We start from the raw sequence: 25,456 nt of genomic DNA, 5'->3' as shown, positions 1-25,456 counted from the left end.
AAGTTTGCATAAAAATTGGAAACATCTGAAATTGTACAGTTGCAGAATCAATCGTTCTCTCCCAAAAAAACAATATGAAGAGGTTTGTGATGGGCTTACAAGGAATAGGAGAGTCAGGAAAGGCCATAGCCAAGTATGGATATCTCATTAAAATGTATGGATTAAAAAGTGGTCCTCTTTTGAAGTTTCAGTGGATTGCAGGATGTGTATAGCTTGCAGTTAATTCTTCTACTCTGCAGCAGATTCTTCTAAATGCTGTTGTTGCATACAGTTGCATATGTAGGTTGATCTGGCAAATAGCTTGCTCAGGATCTTCTTCATTCCTGTCCCTTTGTGATTAGCAATGTCTAATAATGAGAGTGTCAAAAGAGTGCTTCAAATGCTTTGTGAGTAGATTTAATGTTCACTTTAGTAAACCTTCAATTTAATTTTGGAAAACTGCAATATAATTGACATCTTAGGTAAATAACTTTAATTTCTCTGAACCAACACCATCCCTATGTTTCATACATGTTACAGAATAAAAGACCAGGCATCTGGGAACCTGCTTTAGCAGGGGGTTGGACTAGATGATCTCCAGAGCTCCCTTCCCACCTCTACGGTTCTGTCACACTGGATTGAAAGCTGAGAAAGTTCAGGCCCTACTGACAGGGTCAGAACCCCATGTGTTATATCCTTGAGGAAAAAAGTTTGCAACAACCATAAATTCTGTCCCTGCATTAGCAAGTTTTGCACACAGAATGGCTGTAAGGCATCTTGCAGAAGGACAGTTAGAGGCAATCAGCCTTCCTCTGTGCAGAGGATCATACTGTACTGAAGATGCTCGGTGCATGTTCTCTAGGAATTATTTCTTATTCCAGTGTGGGGATTTACACAAACCTGATTCACTTTTTCAATTTGGAATTAATAGAAAAATCATTTGCATCCCTTAAAAAGAGGAGTCCAATATGTGTCCAGAGGAGCTGGAATAAGTGGCAACAAAGCTGACAATCTGATATGAATAGCTTCTGATTGAGCAGCACACAGTATCTTCCAATAACTTTAGCATCTTTATTAAATTAATTATTCATATTTTCTCATTCCTATCTGAAGCCTAATGTGCATAGCTGTGGTATTGTTTGAACACAATGAGACAGCGTGGCACGACAGACAAACTAAGAATGACATTCCAGCAAAGGAAGGAGAGGTAACTAGAGATGACACAGTGAGATTTTTAGATCGCCAAGCAGAGATCATTTCTGATTTAGTAGCAATTCTTTCAGACAAAGACAAGATAGTTAAACTCAATCATCCTACCACAGTTGTTTACTAAATTGAATTTCCTGCCTTGTTTGCTACTCATTGAGTTAGTGAATCTCAACAAGGAAGAGTTGCCAGAGGGTTTTAGAAAATCCATGATGGACCTTTGAGAAGTAAGTTTGCACGTGTGAAGTACATTACAAATAGCAATAACAAATAACAAATAGCAATAGGAACAGTGGTACTTGATTATTCTGTGCACATGGAATTTGTTTTATTTCAGTATCTTGTAACCTCTGTGGCTTTGGCAGATTATGTGTTAGCTACTTATCATGATAGATTTAGGTACAAGTTGTTATGAAACCGTCAAGAAGGGGTATTGATACAGTGTTCACATGATGAATGCTCTTCACTATTTTGATGTTGTCTTATTTCCCGTCTGGATTTTGAATTCTTTTGCTTTCAATTGCTCCATCTTATTATGCAGTTTTGGCAAGACTAAAGAGCCTTGTCTTTGAGGTTACTTCCCTATTTGCATTTATAAATCAGAGTCAGTTCTCCTCTTCAATAAATTAACTGAACTGATCACTTTCTTATCTCTATGTAATGGTTGCATGTGCATATATCAAATGATCTTGTTTACCTTCTCACTCAGAGTACCATGAACAGGAACTCATACTATAATGCACTCTTGATATGCATGCTAGAAACTGTCATACCAGGTAGCAATCGTCCATTTACAGAGATTTTTACTATCTGCTCCCCAGTCAGTTCTCAATTGGTTTGCTAAGCAATAAATAGATCTGTAGAATGCCAACGCTTAAGTACAAACATAAATCACCATTAACATATCCTGGCAAAACCAATGCTTAGCTGCCCTGGATTCATTTTACGCCAAACTATTCCTTAGCACTGGCTTTGTAGTCACTCTCTACCATCCTAAAATAACTTGTAAATAAACAAGGAAAATATTATGTGCCCTGCAGAGCTTGCTATTAAGTAATGATGAAGAACGTTGTTGTTGTTGTTATTATGTGTAGCAATGTAACATTTTAGTGCTTAAAGCCTAACCCAAACAATGTGAAAACTCCATAGGATTTTTCAGAATCAATTTCACTCGTAAGTGTTGTTGGTTACTGAATGGACTTTTAGTTCAAATGAATCTTTTAGGATATTTCTGCGTCTCGTTTTCTCTGTAGTCCTGACATGTTGATGCTGATCTTCAGAGGGACTTCTGCAGTGTAGGACAGTCCAGAGATGAGTCCTAATGATTTCCACTTTGTCTTGAGCTGTAGACATTTGGACATTTGGGAATAATCAGCTTTTTTGAGTCTGCTTCAGAGATGGGTTTTTCACTCACTCAAGTTCGATAAATAAGTTTTGTTACATCAAAAGCAAAAGCCTTTTTGTTTCTTTGTTTGCTTGTTTGTTTGTTTGTTTTCCAAACGCATGAGAGGAACAAGGTTATGAAAGACTGAAACTGCAAAACTGCAGTTCTAGATCAGCTTTAATGCTTGATGCTAAAGCATTTATGGAATGATCCATAGCAAAACTGGCTTCCAGAACTTCTGCCTGAGGGAATGGGAGTGGACAGTGATGGAAGGCAGCAATGCCTTTGTCCACTGAAGCTCCCTATGACTGCATCATGCCAAGCCGTGTCAGGGCCGCTGCTTAAGGGAATAGGACCCTTTATTTTATAGTTTTGTAGGTAGAGTCTAGCTCTGAATTTGGAAATATGTGCATGAGCAAATTCATGCAACTGGGTTTTTGAAATGAGAGCACATGCATCAGCAGTAAATGGGCTAATCCTTATACCAAAGTTATGTATTTGTGGTGTCGTTTCTGGAACTTAGTGAGCGTGTAAAATTAGGTTTTTTATTCATAATGTTAAATATAAAAAGTATTATATACTTCTGCCATCCATATTATCAAATGTGGGTTGCAAATAGAATTTAGTAGAGAGCTCATATATACCGTTATTTTCTACTTCTGCCAGACACCAGAAAGCTTTAAGGGTTGCTGTTCCTAAGCGTTGCTCACTCTAAAATCCATACGTTCTCCCAACCTTCTTAGCATGTTCCTCTACCAAAGTCCTTTTTGGAGTTCAGACTTCACAAGAATCCTTTCTTCTCTTCATAGGTAACGGTGGTGATGGTGTGAATTAATAACTTTGCTCCAAACTTGGTTCAGCAGTATGTGCATGCTAGTTTTTATCAGGGTTTCAGGCATCAGGGTTATCAGGTGATGGTTTACGAATAGAAGAGAATGGGTAGTTGTCTCCATGGATATTTCTCTCATTAAGATGTAATCCTCCAGCACAAGAAAATGTTTAAGCACTTGATAAAATCAAAGTTTTATTTATAGCGTTTGCATGGTTCAAAGCAAATATTTTAAAAGTACCTTGATTACAGTAACTGCAGCTTGATTATTTGAGGCTTTACATCTGTATTTGACTACTGTGTGATTTACCAAAATGTAAAATATTCACATTTCATTTGCACATCATTTCAAAGGAAGCATTAGAATTGAATCTGCTCTGGACTGTTCAACTAAAGAAACACTTGGTCTTTCTAAAAACACTTATGGAATATGCACATGAGAGACAGTTGTAACCCAGGAGAATGGGAAGTCCTAAATTTGAGTCTGCTAGGCTCACATGTTGCAACGCATTCACTTACGAGCAGGATCCTCATGGAGTGATTTTCTTTCTCCAGGAATGCGGCAAGGTAATGACATTGGCACTCAGTATCGTTCAGCCATCTACACCTTTTCCCCAGAACAGATGGAAGCTGCCTTGAAATCTAAGGAAGAATATCAAAAGGTAATGTTGGGCAGAGTGTGGCAGTGCTTCCCATGTTGATCAGAGGTCAAGGAAATTTCTCACAGCACCCCATCTCTTCTTGTGCTGCATGCTTTCTCTGTGTTGATGTTGGAGGTCCTCACTCTAATACTGAAGTTGAATCTTGTTTGCTCTGAATTCCAGTTGTTACGAAGAAGCTTGTTTGTGTTCGTGACAACTTGATGCAAAAATAAAGTATTTAGTTACTTGTACAGAGACAATTTAATTTCTTTCAGAGACTTTTTTCATGTGGGCTCCTCAGAGCAAAGCTGGGTGTCCTCAAAGCTAATGAAGTGCATCTGAGCCCCATACTCTGATGGGTGAAGCCAGTGTCTCAGACCCAAAAGTTCTTGAACTCTGGGGAAAAGTCCTCCTCAGCATGTCAACTTGGGATCTTAGGATTTCCTACCTGCTGGTTCTGAGATGCTTTTATTCCCCAAATTCCTTTGTTTAAATGTGGCATTCAGTGACTTCAGAAGGCCGTTTGTTTCGATGTGTGAGAGAAGGATGATTATTTGATTTACCTTTCCTTTACACAGTCTTGTTTTTCAGTGAAGATGAATTCTGTCTATCCCCTGCCATGCAAGCTATTATAGGCCTGGGTTTAATGAAAGACAGAGAGATTACTGTGTCCTTTAGTGTTGCTGCATTATAATTTCTGTCTGATCTGTCTAGTGGTCCTGCAAGGCAACATCCAGTGTCTGCTGCAAAAAAATATGACTTCATGTAACTTACAGGAAATAAATTATTCACCTAGGGCATCGGTGCGACAGATAAACTATTAAATGGTACTGTGAGCTTTCATGCATTCATTTGTGCTACGATTCCACGTAAGCATTATTAAAGATTTGGGGATTTGGTGAATATCTAATGTTAAAACAAAGAAATCTGTTCTGAAGAGTTATGCTGTATCAATCAGAGGCAGGCACCAAGGCACGGAAGGATATGCATGTGGTTTTTATAAGCATATACATGACGTTGGTTGATGATTGAGCTTGATCTGTGTTTGCAGGACTGTTGGCATTATTTTGTGTGCGAAGGGATGAACTACAGATAACTAACCTGCAATTTGTTCCTAGCAATGGGATAGCTCTGCATATAAATCAAATATTCAATGGCGTATATGTTTTCTTGTGAGTAGCTGAATGCATGGGGACGATCAGTCTTTCAGGTGTATATCTATTAGCAGAGCAGTTTCTGAAGGCTTGGTATTCATATTTATCATGCTGAACTTCTTTCTACTCACTGGTTACCTGAGATCCATCACTTTTCCAAAGTGTTTTTTGTTCCCATTTATTAACATCTGCTGACCACTGTCTCACTCTAAATCTTCCAGCTTTCAGTTTGCTTTCCCAAATCTATTATTCTCTGCAGTTATTTGTCATTAAATTAATACTGACTTGAAAGCAAAATTACAATGCAGGAGATTGCAATATGATATTACAGAATTTTCCATCATCAAATAGATTTTCTTAATAGCACAATATAAAATTTACCTACTTTGAAGTCTCTCACCATTTCAAAAGTCTGTATAATTAGTGCATTTATGTAATTAGGCGCAACTCTGTAAGTGGTCACATGTAGAGCTCATTTTTGCACTAATGGAGGAGGAAGGAAGGGACTGTATTGCCAGCAAAGGAACCAGAGCAAATATGTACTGAAATTCCTAGAGGAAATACAGTTTCTACATAGTATTTTCTCGTGTTATCAACAACAATATCTACAGTGTTATCTACTGTGGGATTGCAGCAGCAGTAAAATGGTTGAATTGGAAACACACTGAGCAAACAGTATGTTCAGGAATCCCTTTTCATATTAAATGCCTTGCATTACATTACTTTAAGGAAATGCAGTTTCCTTATTATTGCACTAATTTAAAGCAAATGCCAAATTCTTCTGGCAGGTGTACATTTCTTTACACCCGATAATGGCAGATTAAAAAAAAGTAAGGATGGAATAAAACTTGAATTTTCCATGATGGTCAGCATTGAATGTTCCAAATAGGGAAAGAACTAGAATCTGAGAATCATAGAATCATTAAGGTTGGAAAAAGACCTCTAAGATCGTGGAATCTAATCCTAACCCATCCCCATCATACCCACTAGCCATGTCCCTCATAAATATTAGAGCTATGGTAACCTCAATAAGTGAGTTTACTCAGTATGAATGACCGTTTGGTTTTCTGGCCCTGCAAACAAACAAAAAATGGGGTAGTTTATTTATTTGTCAATGTATAATTGTGTAAGTATGTGGTCTTGAATGCCTTTTTTCAGCTGATGACCCAGAAGAGAATGGAGAATGGCCTTCCAAATAGAATACTCCGTGTTTGCTTGAGGTGTTTTGTTTGTTTGTTTTGAAGCGAGGAATGATAGTTATTGCGAAGGAGTTGGTTTTGTTCACTGAGGACAGAAACTACCCAACTTCAAGATTTATGTCATGAATTTCTGCCTGATTTGCAGGCTAGCCCAAAGCCAGATAGGTGCATTCAGCTCTTTTTACTTTTAGAGTGCAGTTTGGGCTGGGAAGAGCAGATGAGCCGAACAAAATTCTCAGTGTCGAAGACCTAAAATGCACAATGTGCATTTCAGGGTTTGTTTTTCATTACCTATTGCTTGGTCCCATGTACCATTAGCTGGACTAGTGGTGCATTTCTGGTCTCTCTCCATCCAAAGGAATTAGGTTCATCCATCCCAAGACCATTCTGTGATGTGAACCTACATGTGGTAAGTGGTAATGATCAGAAGACGTTAGAAAAGCACACTTGTGCTACAGACTGAATGCTAATGTAGCTTACACACTTATGGTAGTGCCGTGCTCGAGTGCAAAAATACCACAATAAGTGCACCATGTCCACAGCTTCTACCAGCCTGCTGATGTGATCTGTGGTCATCCCTGAGCCCAAGTATCCTGTAAGGGCTACATCTGTTTTAAGTTGTGAAGCTTGTTGCTGTTCATGCAGCTGTTTTAACAGCTGAGAAATGGCAATCCAGCAATGAATATGCATTGAGCCATGCGTCCTTAGCTGTCAATGAAGCTGAATGCATGTGGGCAGAGTCAGCTAGTGGCAATTCAGTTCTGCTGCTGGTAAATTGTAGCACTGCGTATGCGTAATAAGAAAAACATAAAATGAGGGCCAGGGCTTGGTGAAAATGCTGTGAATGAGCTGTTCCATCAGTTTTGCCTGAAGCTGAAGTTTTTTAATACAGTTGAACCTGAGGTTACTCAATTTTCAAGACAGTTGCTAGGTTGGATTTGGTTTTCAAATGATTTATCTGGGCAGTAATCCAAATAGCAAAATTACTAGTGGGATGAAACTTTGTATTTACTTTTTTTTTTCTCTGAACCACGGGACTACATTTGTTTTGTCAAGCTCCTAATGCAGGGATTTCAGGCCCCAAGAATATATTGAGCCCCATCACCGCAGTTGACTTATATTAAGGTAGCACCCCCCAAAAATGAACATCTCTGCATCCTCACATAGGAGAGCACAGGGAATAAACAACGTGCTCAGAGAGCAAAATGCAAGTCTATTACTTTGCTGCAAAAGCAGATATTTGGTAGGAGAAGAGCAGCCCACACAGCAATAAAGGGCCTCTCTGTGAATGATTATGAACTGAATTCTGAGCTCTTGGCAGAGGTGTTATGTGATGTGAGCAGTGATAAGGTCCTGATGTTATGTGCTCTTATAGTGGTAACCTTGAGAAACTAATATGGGCTCGAACAGGCAGAAGAATAGGAACGTTGAGGTTTCATGAAAATGCTAAAAATGTGGCCTTTATAGAAGCCCCATAGAACTGTTTTCGTTTTTTTATGGAACATACAGGAGTTACAGATGAATAAAGAGGTAACTGTTCAGTTTTGTTTGATGGAACTCTGCTAGAAGTAATACAATGCATTCTTTTCAGGATTTGAGCTGTAAGGCTATAATTTTGGAAAGTTTCTCTGCTGGAAAAGATTGTGACACTAATAGGAATCCTCTCTGCAATCTAAATCAGCTAGTCAAAAGATTGAGAAAGCAAAATAAAGCAAGAACTGTACCAAAACTGGAGTTAAACAGAAAAAAAAAATAAAAAGAAACAATGCTAATGGTTTGCTTTGGGGCCTGCAGGTATCTTTAAGGAATTCAAAAAGCCTTGTACCTAGACATGAAGAGATTGAATTTTAAAAAAATATAATTTAGTGTAAATAGATAAGATCCAGGCAAGTGGAATTAACTAATTGCCCAGTCTGTCAGTCTGGAGAACATCCTCTGTGTGGAAATGTTGGGACTGAATGCTGCAGACAGGAGGGAATGAGGTCTGATGTGGAGAGGAGAGGCTGAGCCGTACTGCAGCTTTTTCTTCACCTTAGCAGCTATGTTTTGATGAAGAACTGAAGAAGATGCTTAATTAAATAAATGAAACTCTGTGAGAGTCATTTTTCTTGGCTTTTCATCAAAGTGTTATTTTCAGTTAATCTAGCAAATGAGTTGGCGTGACAAGCATGAATTTGACCAAACACCTACAATTTATTTTTGAATCAAGCAATGAAAGAATTAATACGTGGTACAAAATTCCCTCTTGGCATCACTCTACAAGACCTAATACAGTTGTGCCATGGATCTGATCAGTGTTTATAAGTATCTGAAGGGAGGTGGGAGGCAAATGGATGAGGCCAGACTCTTCTTGGTGGTGTGTAGCAACAGAACAAGGAGCAGTGGCCTGAGACTTGTACATAGGAAGTTCTGTACAAACATGTGGAAGAACTTCTTTACAGTAAGGGTGATGCAGCACTGGCACAGGCTGCCCAGAGCGGTGGTGGAGTCTCCTTCTATGGAGTCATTCAAGACCTATCTGGATGCCAACCTGGTGACCTATTGTAGGGAACTGCATTAGCAGGGGGCTGGACTCCGTTATCTCTTGAGGCCCCTTCCAACTCCTGCAGTGTTGGGATTTTGTGATTTACTCACGTGCAGCTGAGAAAGGAATTCCTCAACCAATAACTTCAGATCCTATTGGTTTCACAAGTGTACACATTGGAGCATCTGAACTTGAAACATCTTTCTTTATATAACTATTTGTGCTTCTGTGTTTTTTCATTCTTTTTGTTGTTGTTTTGGCCAACCTTCAGCTGCCAGCCCATGAGGCACACATACTCCTTAGGGTACTGTATCTGTCCTGTGTAGGTATCTGAGATACTTTGAGGGCAACTCAAATAGTGCTGAACGCTAATGGAATGGAGTGAAATAGAATTTTTAAGATTAGAAAAGAAAACATCTAAGATCTCCTAGTCCAACCCCAGCCCAACCCCACCATGCCTGCTGACCATCTACATCTCCACAGACATCTCCATGGTCCTTGAACACCTCCACGGATGGTGACCCCACCACCTCTCTGGGCAGCCTGTTCCAATGCCTGACCACACTTTCTGAGAAGAAATTTTTCCTAATATCTGATCTGATTACATTTAGCTAGCTGATTTTAGGCACACTCTGGTCTCTCATGGCTATAATGGAAACTGATATACCGTGGCCATAATGGAAAGTGATATACCATGGCTACAATAGAAGCTGATGTATTATGACTGTAATGGAAGCTGTTACACCATGACTGCAATGGCAGCTCTCAGAGCTCTCTCAGATGTGGACTCTGCTAGGTGTAAAACAGGTTGTGAGGGATGGATGCATTCTTCAGAGTAAGAAAAGCTTTCATAAACACTCTCTGGAATGATGTGGCAAACCACTCAAGTCTTCGACTGCAAAACCAAGTGGTGTCTATTTGACATGCTAGAAAGGAACAGAGATTTAGAAGCTGGAGTTCTCTGGCCAGCATAGTGAGCAAGCAAACAAATTGGTCGGGGTTGTATCTGTTGAAGCAAGGAAATGCTATTTACAGATCTGCAGGATCCAGCCGTTCTGAGCTAAATTTTGGTTGAAGGAAGGAATGCTTTGTGGAGTGAATGTGCAACATTCAGCCAGAGCTTTCTGTAGCATTCTGTGTGAATATTGAGCACGCTTTCACTTTTTTTTTTTGGCAGAGAGGAATTAAATAGGTCTTTAAAAAAAGTAGGTTGTTGTTAATAAAACAGCCTAATAGAGTCAATAAAAAAAATAACACCTGCTTACTCCTCTTCAAATTATGTCTATTTCAGAGCTTTACGTATCGAATTATCTTTGCTTCACTCTGAAGTGAATAGTAGCTACTTGATTCCTGATTGATGCTGGTAGTTCTTATGAAAATAAGCAAGCCTGATCTGATAAGCTAAGCCATTATTTATTTTGTAATCACTCATCTGTGCTACAGAGATACCCTTTTTATGTTCATCCCTCTCTGAGAAAGCTGCATTCAGCTGCAGTTGAGGAGGTTTTGTGTGAACAGTTGCAAACTCTTTTCATGTTTACCTAAAACTGCAGAAAATGTGCCTTCCTTGTTACACCCAGAAAATTCGGTCACTGTGCAGCAGGAAGATCATTCAGGACTAATACATGCTTTTGACTGCATTTCTTCATCACCATTGAGATGACTTTATTTTGAAAGACTGAAACACATAGAGCATGGTGGTGGGGTGCTGGCAATAGGTTGCCCAGAGGGGTGGTGGTGCCCCATCCTTGCAGACAGCCAAGGTCAGGCTGGATGGGCTCTAAGCACTGATGGAGATGTGGGTGTCCCTGCTCAGTGCAGGGGAGTTGGACCAGATGGCCTGTAAAGGTCCCTTCCAACTCCATTTGATGATTCTTTGACATGAAAACACCAGTGAGTATCCCTGAAAGCACAGGACTAAAGAGAGCTCCCAAACCCACTTAGGCAAAGTGCCTCCAAGCTATGCTGAATGCAGCATGTTATCCATTGAACATTGTTTCTGTTCCCCTGAATGCAGCTACAGCCCAAACTCCTTGCTTTTATTGACGTTGCACAAGTCAAGATTGTTTTAGCTTTCTCTTCTGCATATATGCTGTTCATTTGATGAAAGGCCGGGCTTTTCACTTAGCCCTTTGGCTGCTGTGAATACACTTAATCATGGATTTGAAGTTAGGCCTATGAGCAGCATTATGAAACCATACTTTCTATTTTATAATGACTTTTTTTTTCAGCTTGGAGGTCATGGGGTTCAGCAAAGAAACCCATTTTCTTTATTGTGCTGTGAGCATGAACCTGGGGCTTCAAGCTAACACTTATATTGGACACTGAAACTAATGTTTGAAATTGCCTTACTGTAAACCAATGTAAATATCAAATAGATTTGAATCTAAGAGTGCTCTGTAAATGAAACATTTCCTGCTTTGTGCTGCCTGCTCTGTTCAACATGGTGTTCCATCCCTGGAGGCACTCAAGGCCAGGATGGATGGGGAAGCCTGAGCTGGTGGGGAGCTGCCAGCCCACAGCGGGGTTTGGAGCCCCATGATCAGTCCTAGCCCATCTGACAAGGTCTCCAGCTGCCATCCCATGTGGGCATAGGTCTCTCTTAGGTCTTGAGTCACAACAGTGGAGCAACACAGTGGAGCCTATATTGATATCAGCACACTCATGCTCAATACCTTTACATCAGCCTGCAAATATATTCCTACACAGTTCGGTGGCATCAAGAGTCGTTCTGAAGGGCTTCTGGTTCAGCCTTTTGAATTCCTTGATCTTGATTATTCATCTGTTATAGCACTCTAAAAGTTTCACAAGCATATCAAATGTCAGGAGCATAATTTTAATAATGGTATTAATAATGATGGGTTAAGTGTACACAGTGCTTTACAGGGAAGAAGATAGGGTTCATTCTCTTAAGGAAGCTCTTAAGGATCTTAATTTCACTTAGAGCTTAGTTATGAGGAGGAAATGATAAAACAGTATAGGAGAAGGTAGAGGCAAAGGAAAGAAAGGATTAAAAACCATTTTTAGGATTAGCTATTGCTGTTCTGTGTTGTAACTTTTTGTCTTGGAGTTTAACGTAGCCCTTAAAGATGACTTGAGCGACAGTTCCAGGAAACAAAACCTGAGAAATAGTCTTGAGAAGCATTGAGAATGTTGTGTTGTATGTCTGCTCTGACTTGTGAATCCTTCTTTGGCCAGGTGAAAGATGTGGCTTATGTTGGGACTTCTTGCACTGACCTGGAGAGGGGGAAGGGACTTGGTCTGGTTTGCAGTTTCTGAACAAGTTTCCAAAATGAAACAGAAAGCTCTCTCTCTTTTTTTTAATGGCATTTTTAATGAATACAGTGAGACTGAGAGCACTACTTTTGCTGTCCAAACAGCTTGCTTGTCCTTACTGCAAGGCTGTGTGATTTGAGGAGTACTTTGGCTATTCAACCCTCTGATTTTCACAGTGACAATAATGTGCCCAAGCCACGATTAATTCAGTTAAGAATTCAAGTAGGTACTCATGGAAGATTCTTTCATTCTTTATCCAACTCTAAAATAAAAAGCCAAAAATTTGTCTGAAAGAGGTTTTCTCAAATCAGAAGAAAGAACATAATGGCACTTTGGAATGGTCTCAGTTTTACAAGTCACATATGGAAATCACAGATACTCTCTATTTGTAAAATACACTTGTGTGTATCTGAGTATGAACACATACTCAGGTTCAGTCTGATAGCTGGGTGAGCTACAGCATGCATCAACAGTTGTCACCTGATGTGATTGCTTTCTATCTGATGTTAACCTTTTCTTTAGTATCTCTCAAGATTTTCTTGCTGAACCAAATGCAAATCAACTGCACAGTTGCAAATCCACAGCAACACCGTTAGAATCAACGGAATTATTTTGGATTTCCAGTAATGCAGTCGAGATAAAAATCTGGCCCAAGACTTTCTTTCATTTCAGCAATTTCCCCAATGAGTTGTTGGAGGATTCTGTGTATTATTTGCTGTTTGAAGTATGCCGCTCAGTCAAATACAGCTCTCAGCTTTGGGGAAAACAAGTCAATACTTCCTGGAAAGAAAAATCAGAGCACGCTTTAACCAACAACATTGTCATGTCAGTTTTGATCTTGTGATCTTCTTGCATCAAGATCTTTTTCTTCTTTAATAACTTGCACATACTGCTTGTAGACTAATCTCTTATTCTCTTAGATCCCACATATCTACCAGTTGCAGTAAAAGGTGCAGAAAAGGGACAGGCTGTCCGTCTGCTACCGTGTTCATCTTTTGCTGGAGCTTTATGGGATTGTAGGCACTCAAAGCAACCTGGCTAGGAATCACAGAGAATCACAGAATCACAGAATCACCCGGGTTGGAAGGGACCTCAAGGATCATGTAGTTCCAACCCCCCTGCCTGGCAGGGCCACCAAACATACACATTCAGATCAGGTTGCCCAGGACCCCGTCCAACCTGGCCTTGAACACGTCCAAGGACGGGGCATCCACAACCTCCCTGGGCAACCTAGGAAAAACCAGGAGATCTCTTTTTATGTTCATGCATGGCTGTCATTCCCAAGGAGGAATGGGGTCAGGACAGGTCACACCTCAACTGTTTTCTCAGTGCAGCACTTCTGTCATCGCAGCAAGACCGATGGGTGAGGAACCGGCCCGATGGATGTCTACATTCATGTCACAACATCAAGCGAAGCCCACGTTACAGGGGCTCTTTATTTTTATGTGTGATTTGTTCCCTCCCTACACTGTTTTCTCACCCTTTTTCTTTCCTGGATCTTCTTGCTCCGTATCCCACCCTTCCTACTTCCACATTTTGCCCAATCTTCAGATTTTCCCCTTTCTTCCTCAGGTTTATGTGGTTGAAAAATTGTCCCTTGTCTCCATCCTTGAATACAAAGACTCATGCATATTTTCTAGCAGTTGGCCACAGGGTCTAAAAGTGAACCTTACAGCCCTGCATAACCAGGTGGACAAAATGTGTTCCTTCTTTGTGCTGCATAAAGCATCCCAAGATACCTCCTGCTGCCTGACCATGCTGCTGAGTGCTCTGCAGAAAGTAACTTCAAGGACTGACAAAGCATTTGGTCATCGCTTTGTTCCTGACCCTTCCCCAAGCAACCAGCTTCCTATGGCTCGTTGAAGTTAAGGTATTTCCATTCTGGCTGCACCTTTTCGGTGAATCAGTTAAAACATGTCTTTCTTGGAATTTTAAAGGAACTCTATTTTAGGTGTTCATAAAAGCAAACTTCCATTTTAGAGAAGAATTAGAGAATTTTTAGAGAATGAATGCACACTGAAGGCCTACAGCCAGAAACCTGAAGTAGGTGAGAATATATATTTGTAATAACAGATGACTGAGAGTGAAACCCATGGATCCACTTTCTCTTCATGAGGATTGTCAGGATTCTTCTATTATTTTTTATCGTGAGACGTGAGTAGTCAGAATTGTAGCTTGACATGTGGATGTGCTTTACGGTGACGTTCACCAAAAAGTGGGTTTTTTTTTGTCTGATTTAGTTTTAAACTTTCTCAAACTTTTTTTGAAGTTGGCTTTCTTAAAAAAAAATAATAATAATAATTAAAAATAGATACCAGAACTAGAAACAATACCCCAGAATTAACGTAATCAATGATGTAAATGTCACATTATGTCCCTGAGCACGCTGTTGTTAATAAATGGGTGTAGATGTGGGCTTCATTCTTCGTTCCTAGACATAAAATTCTGGTGTAGATTTTCTTAGGTGTAGAATTTGGGATTTAATTGCATTAAAATGATCTCAACTGCTCTATCTGAGCGCCCCAGGACTGTCAGCATTTGCTGTAGTCGACTTCCATTTTGCCACCACTAATTTTGTGGTTGTTTCTAAGACACAGGTAAATGTCAATCATGCTGTACTTCATAACAATTTCTGTTGAAGTCCATCTTACTCCATTTATTGTTTCCTGCATTGATACGATGTAGTACTTTACTTCTTTTTTTTTTAATTAAAAAGGTTAAATGGTACTAAATCTAAAATGGGAAATTGCTTGTATTGTACCTACAAATTCTCCTTCAGCTGATGAACTCGTAAACTCATCAAAGAAAGATGTTGGCTTTGTTTGACCTATTTTCTACAAAAACATGTTGATTGGCACTAATTACATTCCTTACCGTTTGATTTCTGCTTCATTTCTTGTTGTTTCTGTTTTTAATCAAGTACAAATAGGCCCACGTTGCGTGCGCTGCCTTACGCACCCCTTTTGAAGTGCTGCAGGAAACCAGACTCGTTCCCTCTCTCAGCATATCCAATACTAAACATCCAAAAGCACGGTGAGGACTTGCAGCATCCTCCTCCTCCTCATCACACACAAATCCGTGCTCACGATACCACCGTTTTGCTTTCTGTAATACTTTTTTTATCTCTGTTGGCTAATTATATGTCGGATGATTATTTTTCATCCAGCACTTCTTGCCATTCCATAGACGCGGTTGCTGTTTTATGTGCCAACAATCACAGGAAATAAATTTCCCCATTATCCCCTGATAGATTATTAGAGGAAAAGCCTTTGGTGCGAGCTGGGATTTAATGGGGCTGGAGGAAAACCAGATTTCTTCCATTGCCCTCTGGTGGCCTGGCTGCACGGCTGCAGCGGCACAGAGGCAGGAACTCGCTTTCCTCTTTGTGTGTGCTACACAAAACATTGGGTTTCTTATCACTTGAGTGTCCCAAAGTGATTTGTTCTATCTGTTATTTGGTATATTTGTTGCCTATGAAGTTATTTCACATCTCCTATAGCCACGGAGTACTGTTATGTAGGTGGGATAAAGCTGAATTATCCTGCTGATGGTTGGAAGGGATGACAGCAGGCGATGCTGCAGGTTTTGCTGCGGAAGAAGAAGATTCAGTTTTAGTTGTATGAGCATTATTTATCAAATGAATTTTGAGAGGGACACTTGTCCACAGTTACATGCAATCTGTAAGAATAGGCATCGTATTTTGTCATAAAATTGTATTTTAGGCACCATATTCTGCTTCCGTTGCTATGCGTAATCATGAATTCATCACATTAATGCTTCATTCCACTTGCCTGAAAATTATCCTTCATCTCAGAACAGAGATCTTCCTTGGGATCCATAGGGCTCATCTTGTGCCTGAGCGGATCACAAGTGTACTCATAATTGTAGGAATGCAGAGCGCTCAGCCCTGTGCACAGCTTCACAGTTGTCACGTTTGGAGGTTGACATTGGACAGAGATGACAGAAATCAATGGGGTCTAATTTTCATTTTGCAAACAAAAAGAATGTGAGGTTTTTTCTCCCCCCTTAATTTCACTGCAAGATAATGTTTGAACAAACATATTAGTAGGATGCATTACAGAATTAGATATTTACAAGAGACACAGAGGGCAGGAGGAAAAGGGAATAATGCTTGGGTTGGGAATGGATGAATATATTAAGAATTGCCTTTTGTGAATGTGGTGGGTTAACCTTGGCTGGCTGGAGGCCCTTTTGGGGCAGTAAGATGAGAGGAAATCAACCACTGCTCCAAAGCGGTTGCTGGCGCTTTCTACCCTGAGTTAAAATGCAACGTACTTTTGAACTGCAGCTTGCTAGCCTTAAAAATGTGGTGACTTTCAGCTGTAAAATGCCTGGGCAGTGTATATTGATTTTATGCCACGTCACATCTCTGTGCTGTTGGGTCAGGCATTAATTCAGCATCGTGGCTTTCATTGGAGAATGGAGCACCTGTGCCAGAGAGCTGAGAGCACACTTCTTTGTACATCCCTGCCTACGGATGTGCGCTGAGAGCACAAAAAAACCCCAATATCTTGCAGCTTTGCACTTACTTCCAAAATGACTCACTCCCTCTGGTGGGAACATTTAATTCTGAACGTGTGATGCTGCTTTCCCTCCTCCTCTTCTTGCAGCCGCCCCCCTCCCCTCGCAGCATTCATCTCGCTCGCTGTGACATCTGCTCCATGTGCTTTCGTTTCTATGGGAGCTGCTGTAGCCAAGGACTCGTGGACCCAACAGAGGAAGAAAAAGCCCGGGGTGGCCAGGTTTGGGTTCCTGGCTACTTGTTCTCAGTCAGTGAGCCAGGATCTATTGGACATGCCCCAGGGGTTGCTCGCTTCCATGGCCGACAGTGATCCAGAGCCAGGAGCATTTGCTTTCTCCTCCGGTGGGTTTGGTGGAGCTTCACTCCTTATTTCCTTTTGTCTTGTTGAGGTCTCCAATTTGGCAGCAAAAAGCCCTCAGATTCTGCCTTTCAGATGGTGAGAATGCAGATGCCAGACCCTAAGATATTGTAATTAAGAATCTATTTATAACATAGTTTGTCATTAGAATTACCATGTCATTTTATGAACAAGAGAGGATAATGACAGTTCTCAGTCTACACCTGTAACCCTTTATTCTTATTTATTTTTAGGACAGTTCTCTGATCTGCTTTAGCTCTGGATTCGTTACAAAGCCTGAGTTAGCATCGTGCCATATCGTCTGTGGCTCTTTTGCTCCTCCATTCCCTAGGTACCAACACCAGGGCTGTGGACTGGCTCCTTTCAGTCACAGGATCCCACTTCTTCCTTTTTAATACTTTAGGTAATGGAATCAGAATATGCTCCGTGTTTCTCTATCAAAAAACCCATAGGGATTGTTGTTCAGGCTGGAACATCTCAGCTCGTGTGCCATCACTTACCATGGGGCATTGCTGCTACGAAACATCCGATATTCAGGAGTGGTGTTATACCACTACAAAGACATATTTATTTTAGAACAGTTCATACATAGGAGACTAAGCCTGCAGGAGCCAGGATTGCTTAGTAAAATTAATATGAACTTGGAAAACATGAGAAGAAAGGTTGTCAGAGATTAATATCACTCCTGTTTCCCGTATCTGGTATAATAAAGGGCATCCATCAAGCTGCAGTGTGCTGCGAGTTGGGCTCAGTGTGGGAGGGTACTGGGCTTTGACATGCCTCCAGCACGACAGCTACAGCTTGGTGGGGTGAGGCTGGTGTTGGATGCGCTTTAGAGAATTGTGGGCAGTACTTTTTGTAGCAGATGCACAAGTTCTTTTCATGTCCCTGCTTTTATTCCTTTTCTTCAAAAAAATATTTTTGCCTCCTTCCATTTTCTTTAATTGTTGGAATTCAGGAAGCTAAGGATAAGTGCTTAGCCTTATGTGAACAGCATTTTACATCTTCAAACATGCCTGCTTCACATCATACGGCTGTGTTATCCAGTTATGTTGGTACCTTGCAACTTTTCCATTTTGATAGTTATTCCTATTTAATCCTACATATTCTTTCCCTGATCAGTATCAGCGTGTCTGGTCTCAGACCCCCTTCAGTCTGTGAATGGACAAAAAATGCTGCCAAGAGAAGAGGAGCCATGGATCCTTGGGATCTCTGGTTATCTGCTCCATTTTAAAAGGCTGCTCGGACACCTGACTTACTCCTTCTTTTGCTTCCATCCACTGTGTACAGAGTCCCTTCCAGCTGGATGGAAATCCCATCCTAGTCTTCCATCTTTGAGACCATTCCATTTCTATTTATTATCAATGGTCTTCCTTACAAACAACTTGTTTTTCTTTGTTTCTAAGAGCAGACATCGGTGATAGGATGTGATCCCTTTTGGAGAGGGGGAATAGGAATTCTGCTGGCAGGAAAAGCCATATCAGTATGGGGTACGGCCTCAGCAGCTCTTTGGAGAAGATGACAGTCTGTCCTAGAACGGTGCTGTGAGGAAATTGGCTGTAATCAGTGAAGACATGAGACCAAAGACACAAATCCAAGGGCTGAGGGCTAATTGCAGTAGTACAGACATCTGATTTGTTTGGGTTATAAGTTACATACTGTCTTAAATTCCTCCAGTCCAGTTTGACTTCCATTTTACATGCACAGCACCTAGCTCGTGTTCTCAACTTCCAGTTGCTATTTTGGCTGCCACTTCAATCTATATAGTTCATGCTGCTGCTGATAGAAAAAAAAGTCATACTGAAAGGCTCTTTTTTTATCATTGCTACAAATCCTTGACGTCTTGGTTGTAGGTGAAATGGAGTTGTATTTACGTTTTTGTACATTCCTTTTATACCAGTTGGTTGTTTTTTGTCTTGGTTTACGGCTTAAGTTTCTATGTACTGATCAATGTTTAAAGGTAATATTATAAGTGAGATTAGCGTGGAACAATGATATATTAAATAGTGCAATTCATTATTTTGTGAATAATGCATTCACATTATTAAATTGATTTGTTTAATTAAAATAACCATTAAAATGCTGGTGGTAGATTTACAGCACAAAAACACTACTGGCTCCCTTTTTGTCAATGGGACATAATATGATACAAGGTCTCAAACACTTCAACATTTTGCTAATTGAGTCAGCAGTTCAATTAGAAATTAGTATTGCTGGGGAGGAAAATCAAATCAAATATAGAACCTACTTAGCATTTAAAGCTCAGTGCAGGGGGTTCCCTTGTTTTCCTTTTGGTGAATGTGAGCAAGAGGTCAGGTTCTTCTGTGAACATTAAAAAATGTCATCACTCGACCTGCTGTATGTGTGACAATACATCATGTTTATGCTGACAGGAGGAAGCAAACAAAACCCAATGAGAAGGTAATGAGGTAGAGCACTGACAAGCTGGGAAATCTTCCCCTCAGAATGCTCTGAAATGTTTACTAAGGCTGATGGTTCAGTGTAAGAACACAAACTGCAATGAAATTGCACCATCTTTTTTTCCGTTTCAACTTTTTGGGCTTTTTTTTTTTTTTTTTTTGAATTTGACAGTGATTGAAAGGACAAAAATGAAATTGTTCCATATCTGAGAAGAAAAGCACAAGCTATATTCATGCTGGTAAATAGGTCTTGTTTCCATTGTGGTTCTGAAATACCATGCATAAGGTGGAGAAAGTCCAGTTATGTCCCTTTGATGAAACTGCCTTTACTGTTCACACTACAGCACTTGCAGACTGAGTGACTATTCTGTATTTCTCCCACAATCTTCACTCTCTGATCTAACTTTGTTCTGCCTCACAGTAACACCAAAGCCTTTTTTATATACATAAGCACAGTAAGTGCCTTAGCTTGGGGATCCTGAGTTTCCCTAGGCCAGAGGTCACCCCAGATGACCGAAGCCAGTTCCTAAAGCCTGAACACAAGGTCTGATAGCAGAGATGGAAGAGGTTGCCCAGAGAAGCTGCGGATGCCCCATCCCTGAAGGTGCTCAAGGCCATGGATGGGGCCCTGTGCAGCCTGGGCTTGTGAGTAGCAACTAGACCATGGCAGCACTTGGAACGAGATGATCATTAAGGTCCCTTCCAGCCCAACCATTCTGTGATTCTGTGATTCCATGATTCCGTGGTCTGTGTCAGGCACCTGGATCCAGTCTCTGGTTCACTAGTAGAAGCCTCTGTTGCTGGATTGCCCAGAGCAGGGTCATGAAGTGAGCTACACTCAAACACCTTGCTTGGGCTTGCTCGTAGGGTTATTTTTAAGCTGTATTATAGGCACACGTCAACACTGCACTGATGTTAACATGCTGACCACGGCTGTGACCTGGATCCACACACAGCTCTGCAGATACAAACATGGCATGCCTTAGTGTGTCCCTGGAATGTTTGTGGGCTTGTCCTGCCTGCAAAGCCATGCTTGTGGCAGATCCAAGGGCAACCCAAAGGGCTGTCCTCAGGAGGCAGTGGAAGAGGGGAGTCTGGCTGCTTGGATGTGAGCCCAGCTGCGCTTCTTGGCCTGGGGACTGTGTAATGAATAATGAATGATTCAGCACACTTTAATTTCCAGTATGAATGAAGCCATTCCACATCACTTCTGTGAATGAGAAAAGCTCCTACAGTTGCCTTTGATCACAGTGAATTCAGTTTTGCAGCTGGTTTAAATAATGCTTTGTACCTAGTTGGGTATCATTTTGATCATTGATGAAATGGATAGAAATATTTAACTAAAGCAGTGCCATGACCTTCTCTGGTGGTTGGACATTTTCAGATGCTGCAATCACTGACTAGACCTGGAGACACTACTGGAGGATGTGGGATGATGGACCTGGGATTTAGCAGCTAAGCTGTTTTCTATGCAACTGGGAATAGGAGCTGTAATGCAAATGCATAAAGCACTCATTCAGACCCCTTTGTAGCACTTTGTACATCTCTGCCTACTCATCTTCACGATACATTACTTGGTACAGGTGTAGAAAAGTCTTACCAGGATGCTCAGGGAAGATGGAAGCATTGTATGGGAGAGAGCTGTATGAGCGTGATTTCTTACCTGGTAAATAAGATAAGCAAAGACAAGATTATATTTGTTTGAGAAATACATCTCTGGAGTAAATTCCAGGGAGAGGAAAAGAGTCATTTAAGGTAGAGAACAAATCCGAGTGGGTACAAATTGGCCATCCTAACATTTAGGTTGGAAATTAGTGATTGTTGGTTTTTTTTCTAATCATTAGAGCCAATGAGTTCTGAAACAGCTGCCCAAACAGAATAGAAGGGGAGAGAATTCTGACTGTGTATGCAACAGTGCTGGCAAACTTCATGAAAGGATGTGTGTGAGCTTCCAGTGGCAGGAAACTCAACTTGATAGCACAGGAGGAGGTCTGTCAGACCTGTAGCCATACAAGTGCAGAGTGCTATAATTTTATAAGCTAATGTAACCTCAGTTTTTCCTTATTCTAAAAGAGCTGAGACTACATTAAGGCATTATACTGCACCCAGGGCCTTGTCTTTATGAGTTTATAGATTGACTGGGAGAGTCATTACCTTCATCAATATCCAATTTTCTGAACCCTATGGTTCACTTGTTACGTGTGTCCCAGTCTTCACAGCAGTTTCTGTAATGTCCCGAGTTGCAAACCCTGTTGTTCTGAAAATACTTGATTTACAGCAAAGAATAAGCAAGTCCTAAGGCCAGAGAGTACTCTGAAGTCAGTAGAAAGCTAGGTTTGCCAGGATCATGCACTGATGGCCAAATTGCATAACTGGTCGTCACTGTCTTCATAATGTACTTTAGCACTCTCAGCCTGGAGAAGAGAAGGCTGCGGGGTGACCTCATTGCAGCCTATCAATACCTGAAGGGAACCTACACCCAGGAGGGGAGTAAACTCTTCAAAAGGGCTGACAACAGCAGGACTAGGGGAAATGGTTTTAAGTTGAAGGAGGGAAGATTTAGGTTAGATGTTAGGGGGAAGTTCTTTACTAGGAGAGTGGTTAGGCCCTGGAACGGGCTGCCCAGGGAGGTTGTGGATGCCCCGTCCTTGGGCGTGTTTAAGGCCAGGTTGGACGGGGTCCTGGGCAACCTGATCTGAATATGTATGTTGGTGGCCCTGCTAGGCAGGGGGGTTGGAACTACATGATCCTTGGGGTCCCTTCCAACCTGGGTGATTCTGTGATTCTGTGTGATTGTGTGAAGTTACCCTTGAAGAACTCTTACCCTGACCACTGAACTCCCATCATCTTAATGACAGGAATATACAGAGAAAGCTTATCTATCCAAACACACCTTATTCTATGCAATAATCACAATGTAAGATGGCTTTTGCTCTTTGTTAAATGCAGCTGACAAATCTATCACTGTTACATATATACCGTGTGCATGTCTTTCTTTCTTTATTTTTACCCTTGCCGTGTCAGTTCATGAACATGGATCTGATGAAAGACAAAGTAGAGACCCCTGAAGTTAAGAGGGACATCTCATGCATGTACGTTCATTTAGATTTTGGGTAAATGATATGTGAGCTTGAGCAAAAAGCAAGAAGTTAATACAAATGAGTGTGAAAACACTCTTGTCAATTAAGCTTGCTAACACAAACATAGAGTCCTGTCTTTAAAGTCTAGGGATTCTGGTTGTCAAGTGCAAAGAACATTTTGTCCTGCTTAGCCAACCCGTTCTAACTAACAACTAATACAATTAGAATTTATTTGCACTTTTATTGCACTTGATCATGAACAAGTAAAATACTAAAGTTCACCTGTTTCTCTAGTAAATGGAGTATTTTTTGTTCATTCGTTGAATAAACTGCTCAAGCTCTTTGTGAATGGGTGTAATAGGGATTTTAGGCCTTTTGAACAGCAACTCTTTTCCATTGAAGGCTCCATTTTGCCAAAGACATCAACGCTCGAGATAAGTACTAGAGATGGCTGAGCTGTGGGGTCTTGTGCAGGGGCAGGGACTCCCTGTGAGAATTATATTTAATTCAGAAGATCAGTACTGGAGAGTGTTCCTCATGGGGAGAACTGGATTGCAGTGTGGTTTGATTTTTTGTAAAAAAACTGCAGGTTAATTATTGCTTTGATTATGGAGCTAGAATTGCCATCTGTCACAAGCACTGTGGGATGACCAAACTTATTTTAGCTTAGCGTTTTTCCGCATATAATGTTTATTATTCCCAAAATAATATAATGTGGGACAGATACTATCATCCTGGGACAACTTTGTCATGTGATGACTTTACTCATATCATCATATTGTACCGTAATGCAATTACATTTTCATGTGACACTCCATAGCGCTGTGTGCTATATTACATTGTGCACCACTTAGGTTGTGGCACAGCTACAGAGAAACAGTGCATCTGACTGACACATCTCCACTGTTTAATTAATGTTATTTCCTTATAAAGAGTGTCTAAAGTGTGTCTAGTAGTGTCTAGTAGTTAGCCAGTAGTGTCTAGAGTGTCCAGTAGTTAGCCAGGAGCTTTCTTGAAGGGTGAAGGGAAATAGGATGTTTCCTTTGGACTGAAATATCTTGATTTTGTCATGGATCCTTCTCACAAATTGATCTCCTCCCTTCCATTGGGAAGCTGTAGGATCTTGGGGGCCAACAGGTTGGCCATGAGCCAGCAGTGTGCCCTGGTGGCCAAGAAGGCTCATGGCTCCCTGGGGTGCTTTGCACAGAGTGTGGCAAGCAGGGAAAGAGAGGTGATCCTCTCCCTCTTCTCTGCCCTGGGGAGGCCAATCTAAAGCACTGTGTCCAGTTCTGGACTCCTCAGCTCAAGACAGACAGGGAGCTGCTGGATAGAGTCAAGAGGATAGCCACAAAGATGATGAGAGGCCTGGAGCATCTCCTGTATGAGGAAGGGTTGAGAGCCCTGGGGCTGTGCAATCTGGAGAAGACTGGGAGTGAATCTCACTGCTCAGCACTGTTGACAAATAGCTAAGATACAGGAATCAAGGGAATGGGATCAGGCTCTTTTCAGTGGTGTGCAGCATCAGGACAAGGAGCAATGGGCACAAACGGGAACACAGAAAGCTCCGTACAATCATGAGGAAGAGCTTCTTTACTTTGAGGGTGACAGCACTGCTCAGGCTGCCCAGGCAGGGTGTGGAGTTTCCATCTCTGGAGATATCCAAGATCCACATGGGCTCTTACCTGTTGCAAGCAACTGCTTTAGCACAAGGTTGAGGTCAGAGGTTTATCCTGTCCCCTACAGTTCTGTGATTCTGTGATCTGATGATTTGGCAGAGGGTTGTTAGAGTTAGGGTAGTATGGTAGGTTGTGGTTGGTCTTGATCTTTAAGGTCTTTTCCAACCTGAGCAATTCTATGATTCTATGATCATAGAATCACCACAATGCTCATATTGAGTTCCAACCCCCTGCTGTGTGCAGGTCGCCAACCAGCAGCCCAGGCTGCCCAGGGCCACATCCAGCCTGGCCTTGAATGCCTGCAGGGATGGGGCATCCACAGCCTCCTTGGGCAACCTGTTCCATTGCCTCACCACCCTCTGTGTGTATCTTCTGGTGCTGTTGCTGCATTATAAGGAAAAAGGTATGAAACCATCCAGATTTGTTTGTAGCTTTGCAGGTAAAAGTGAATATTTAACCACCACCTTGAACTGAAAACACTTCCAGGTGAGAAAACACAAATCTGTGAAAGTACCACTAAATAAATAGGCAGGGTGTTACCTACTAGCTTGACGAAGCTTCAGCTTCCAGGAAAACACATTGCTGTAATGGGCCTTGTTGTGATGAGAACTGCAAGTAGCAGGAAAATTTTCAAGTTTTGTGCCATGTAAAGTTGGGAAAAAAACTCACATTCTGAGCCAGGGCTAAATTAAATGATCGTTTTACACTCTGACAAGTGAACATAACGACAACAGCAAAGGCTCTTGCATGTATTTTTCCTGCAAAAAAACAAAACAAAAAAAACAAGTAGAGGAAAGCTGCAGGATGTGTCAGTTTTACCCATTAGCTGTTGAAAAGATACCTCCATGTCTTCGTGTGCCATTCTGCCCTGTCACTTACTGCTTGCTTCTTCAGGCTCTTCCTTTGCGTTCTTTGATCTGGGAACAATGAAGGGTATTTGAACCCAAAGTGTGTGCAGGGAATCGCTTTAGAATTACCTGATTATTTTAAATGTTTCGCATTAAGCTAAAGTCAGCCAGAAAGGAGAGGGCCTGGGTGTTACCTCCTCTTTCAGTTTATTGAAATGGCTCTGATGGAAATCCTTATGACCATTTCTAATCCCACAAAAAGGAGGAAGAGAAAAGGAGAATTAATTGCCAGCAGCCGAGCTTTCGTGGTGAGCACTGCTGACAAAATGCAGTCTATAG

General features: G+C 41.2%; 2 protein-coding genes across 9 annotated transcripts in view; both read left to right on the top strand.

The window, feature by feature from the left end:
• Positions 1-25,456, top strand: part of HMBOX1 (homeobox containing 1) — a 728,731-nt gene that overhangs the window by 510,880 nt on the left and 192,395 nt on the right. The window lies entirely within an intron of this gene.
• Positions 1-25,456, top strand: part of MSRA (methionine sulfoxide reductase A) — a 267,633-nt gene that overhangs the window by 172,965 nt on the left and 69,212 nt on the right. For 7 of the 8 annotated variants that reach the window (XM_048937484.1, XM_048937486.1, XM_048937481.1 and 4 more), the window contains one exon: positions 3,954-4,060. The exons of the other annotated variant lie outside the window; for it this stretch is intronic. In XM_048937484.1, coding sequence (XP_048793441.1) covers positions 3,954-4,060 — 107 coding nt within the window. The remainder of the gene's footprint in view (positions 1-3,953; positions 4,061-25,456) is intronic. 8 annotated transcript variants of the gene reach the window in all.

The sequence above is a fragment of the Lagopus muta genome, chromosome 2 (assembly GCF_023343835.1).
Source record: "Lagopus muta isolate bLagMut1 chromosome 2, bLagMut1 primary, whole genome shotgun sequence".
Taxonomy (NCBI): Eukaryota; Metazoa; Chordata; class Aves; order Galliformes; family Phasianidae; genus Lagopus; species Lagopus muta.
This window is presented reverse-complemented; position numbering and strand designations above follow the sequence as displayed.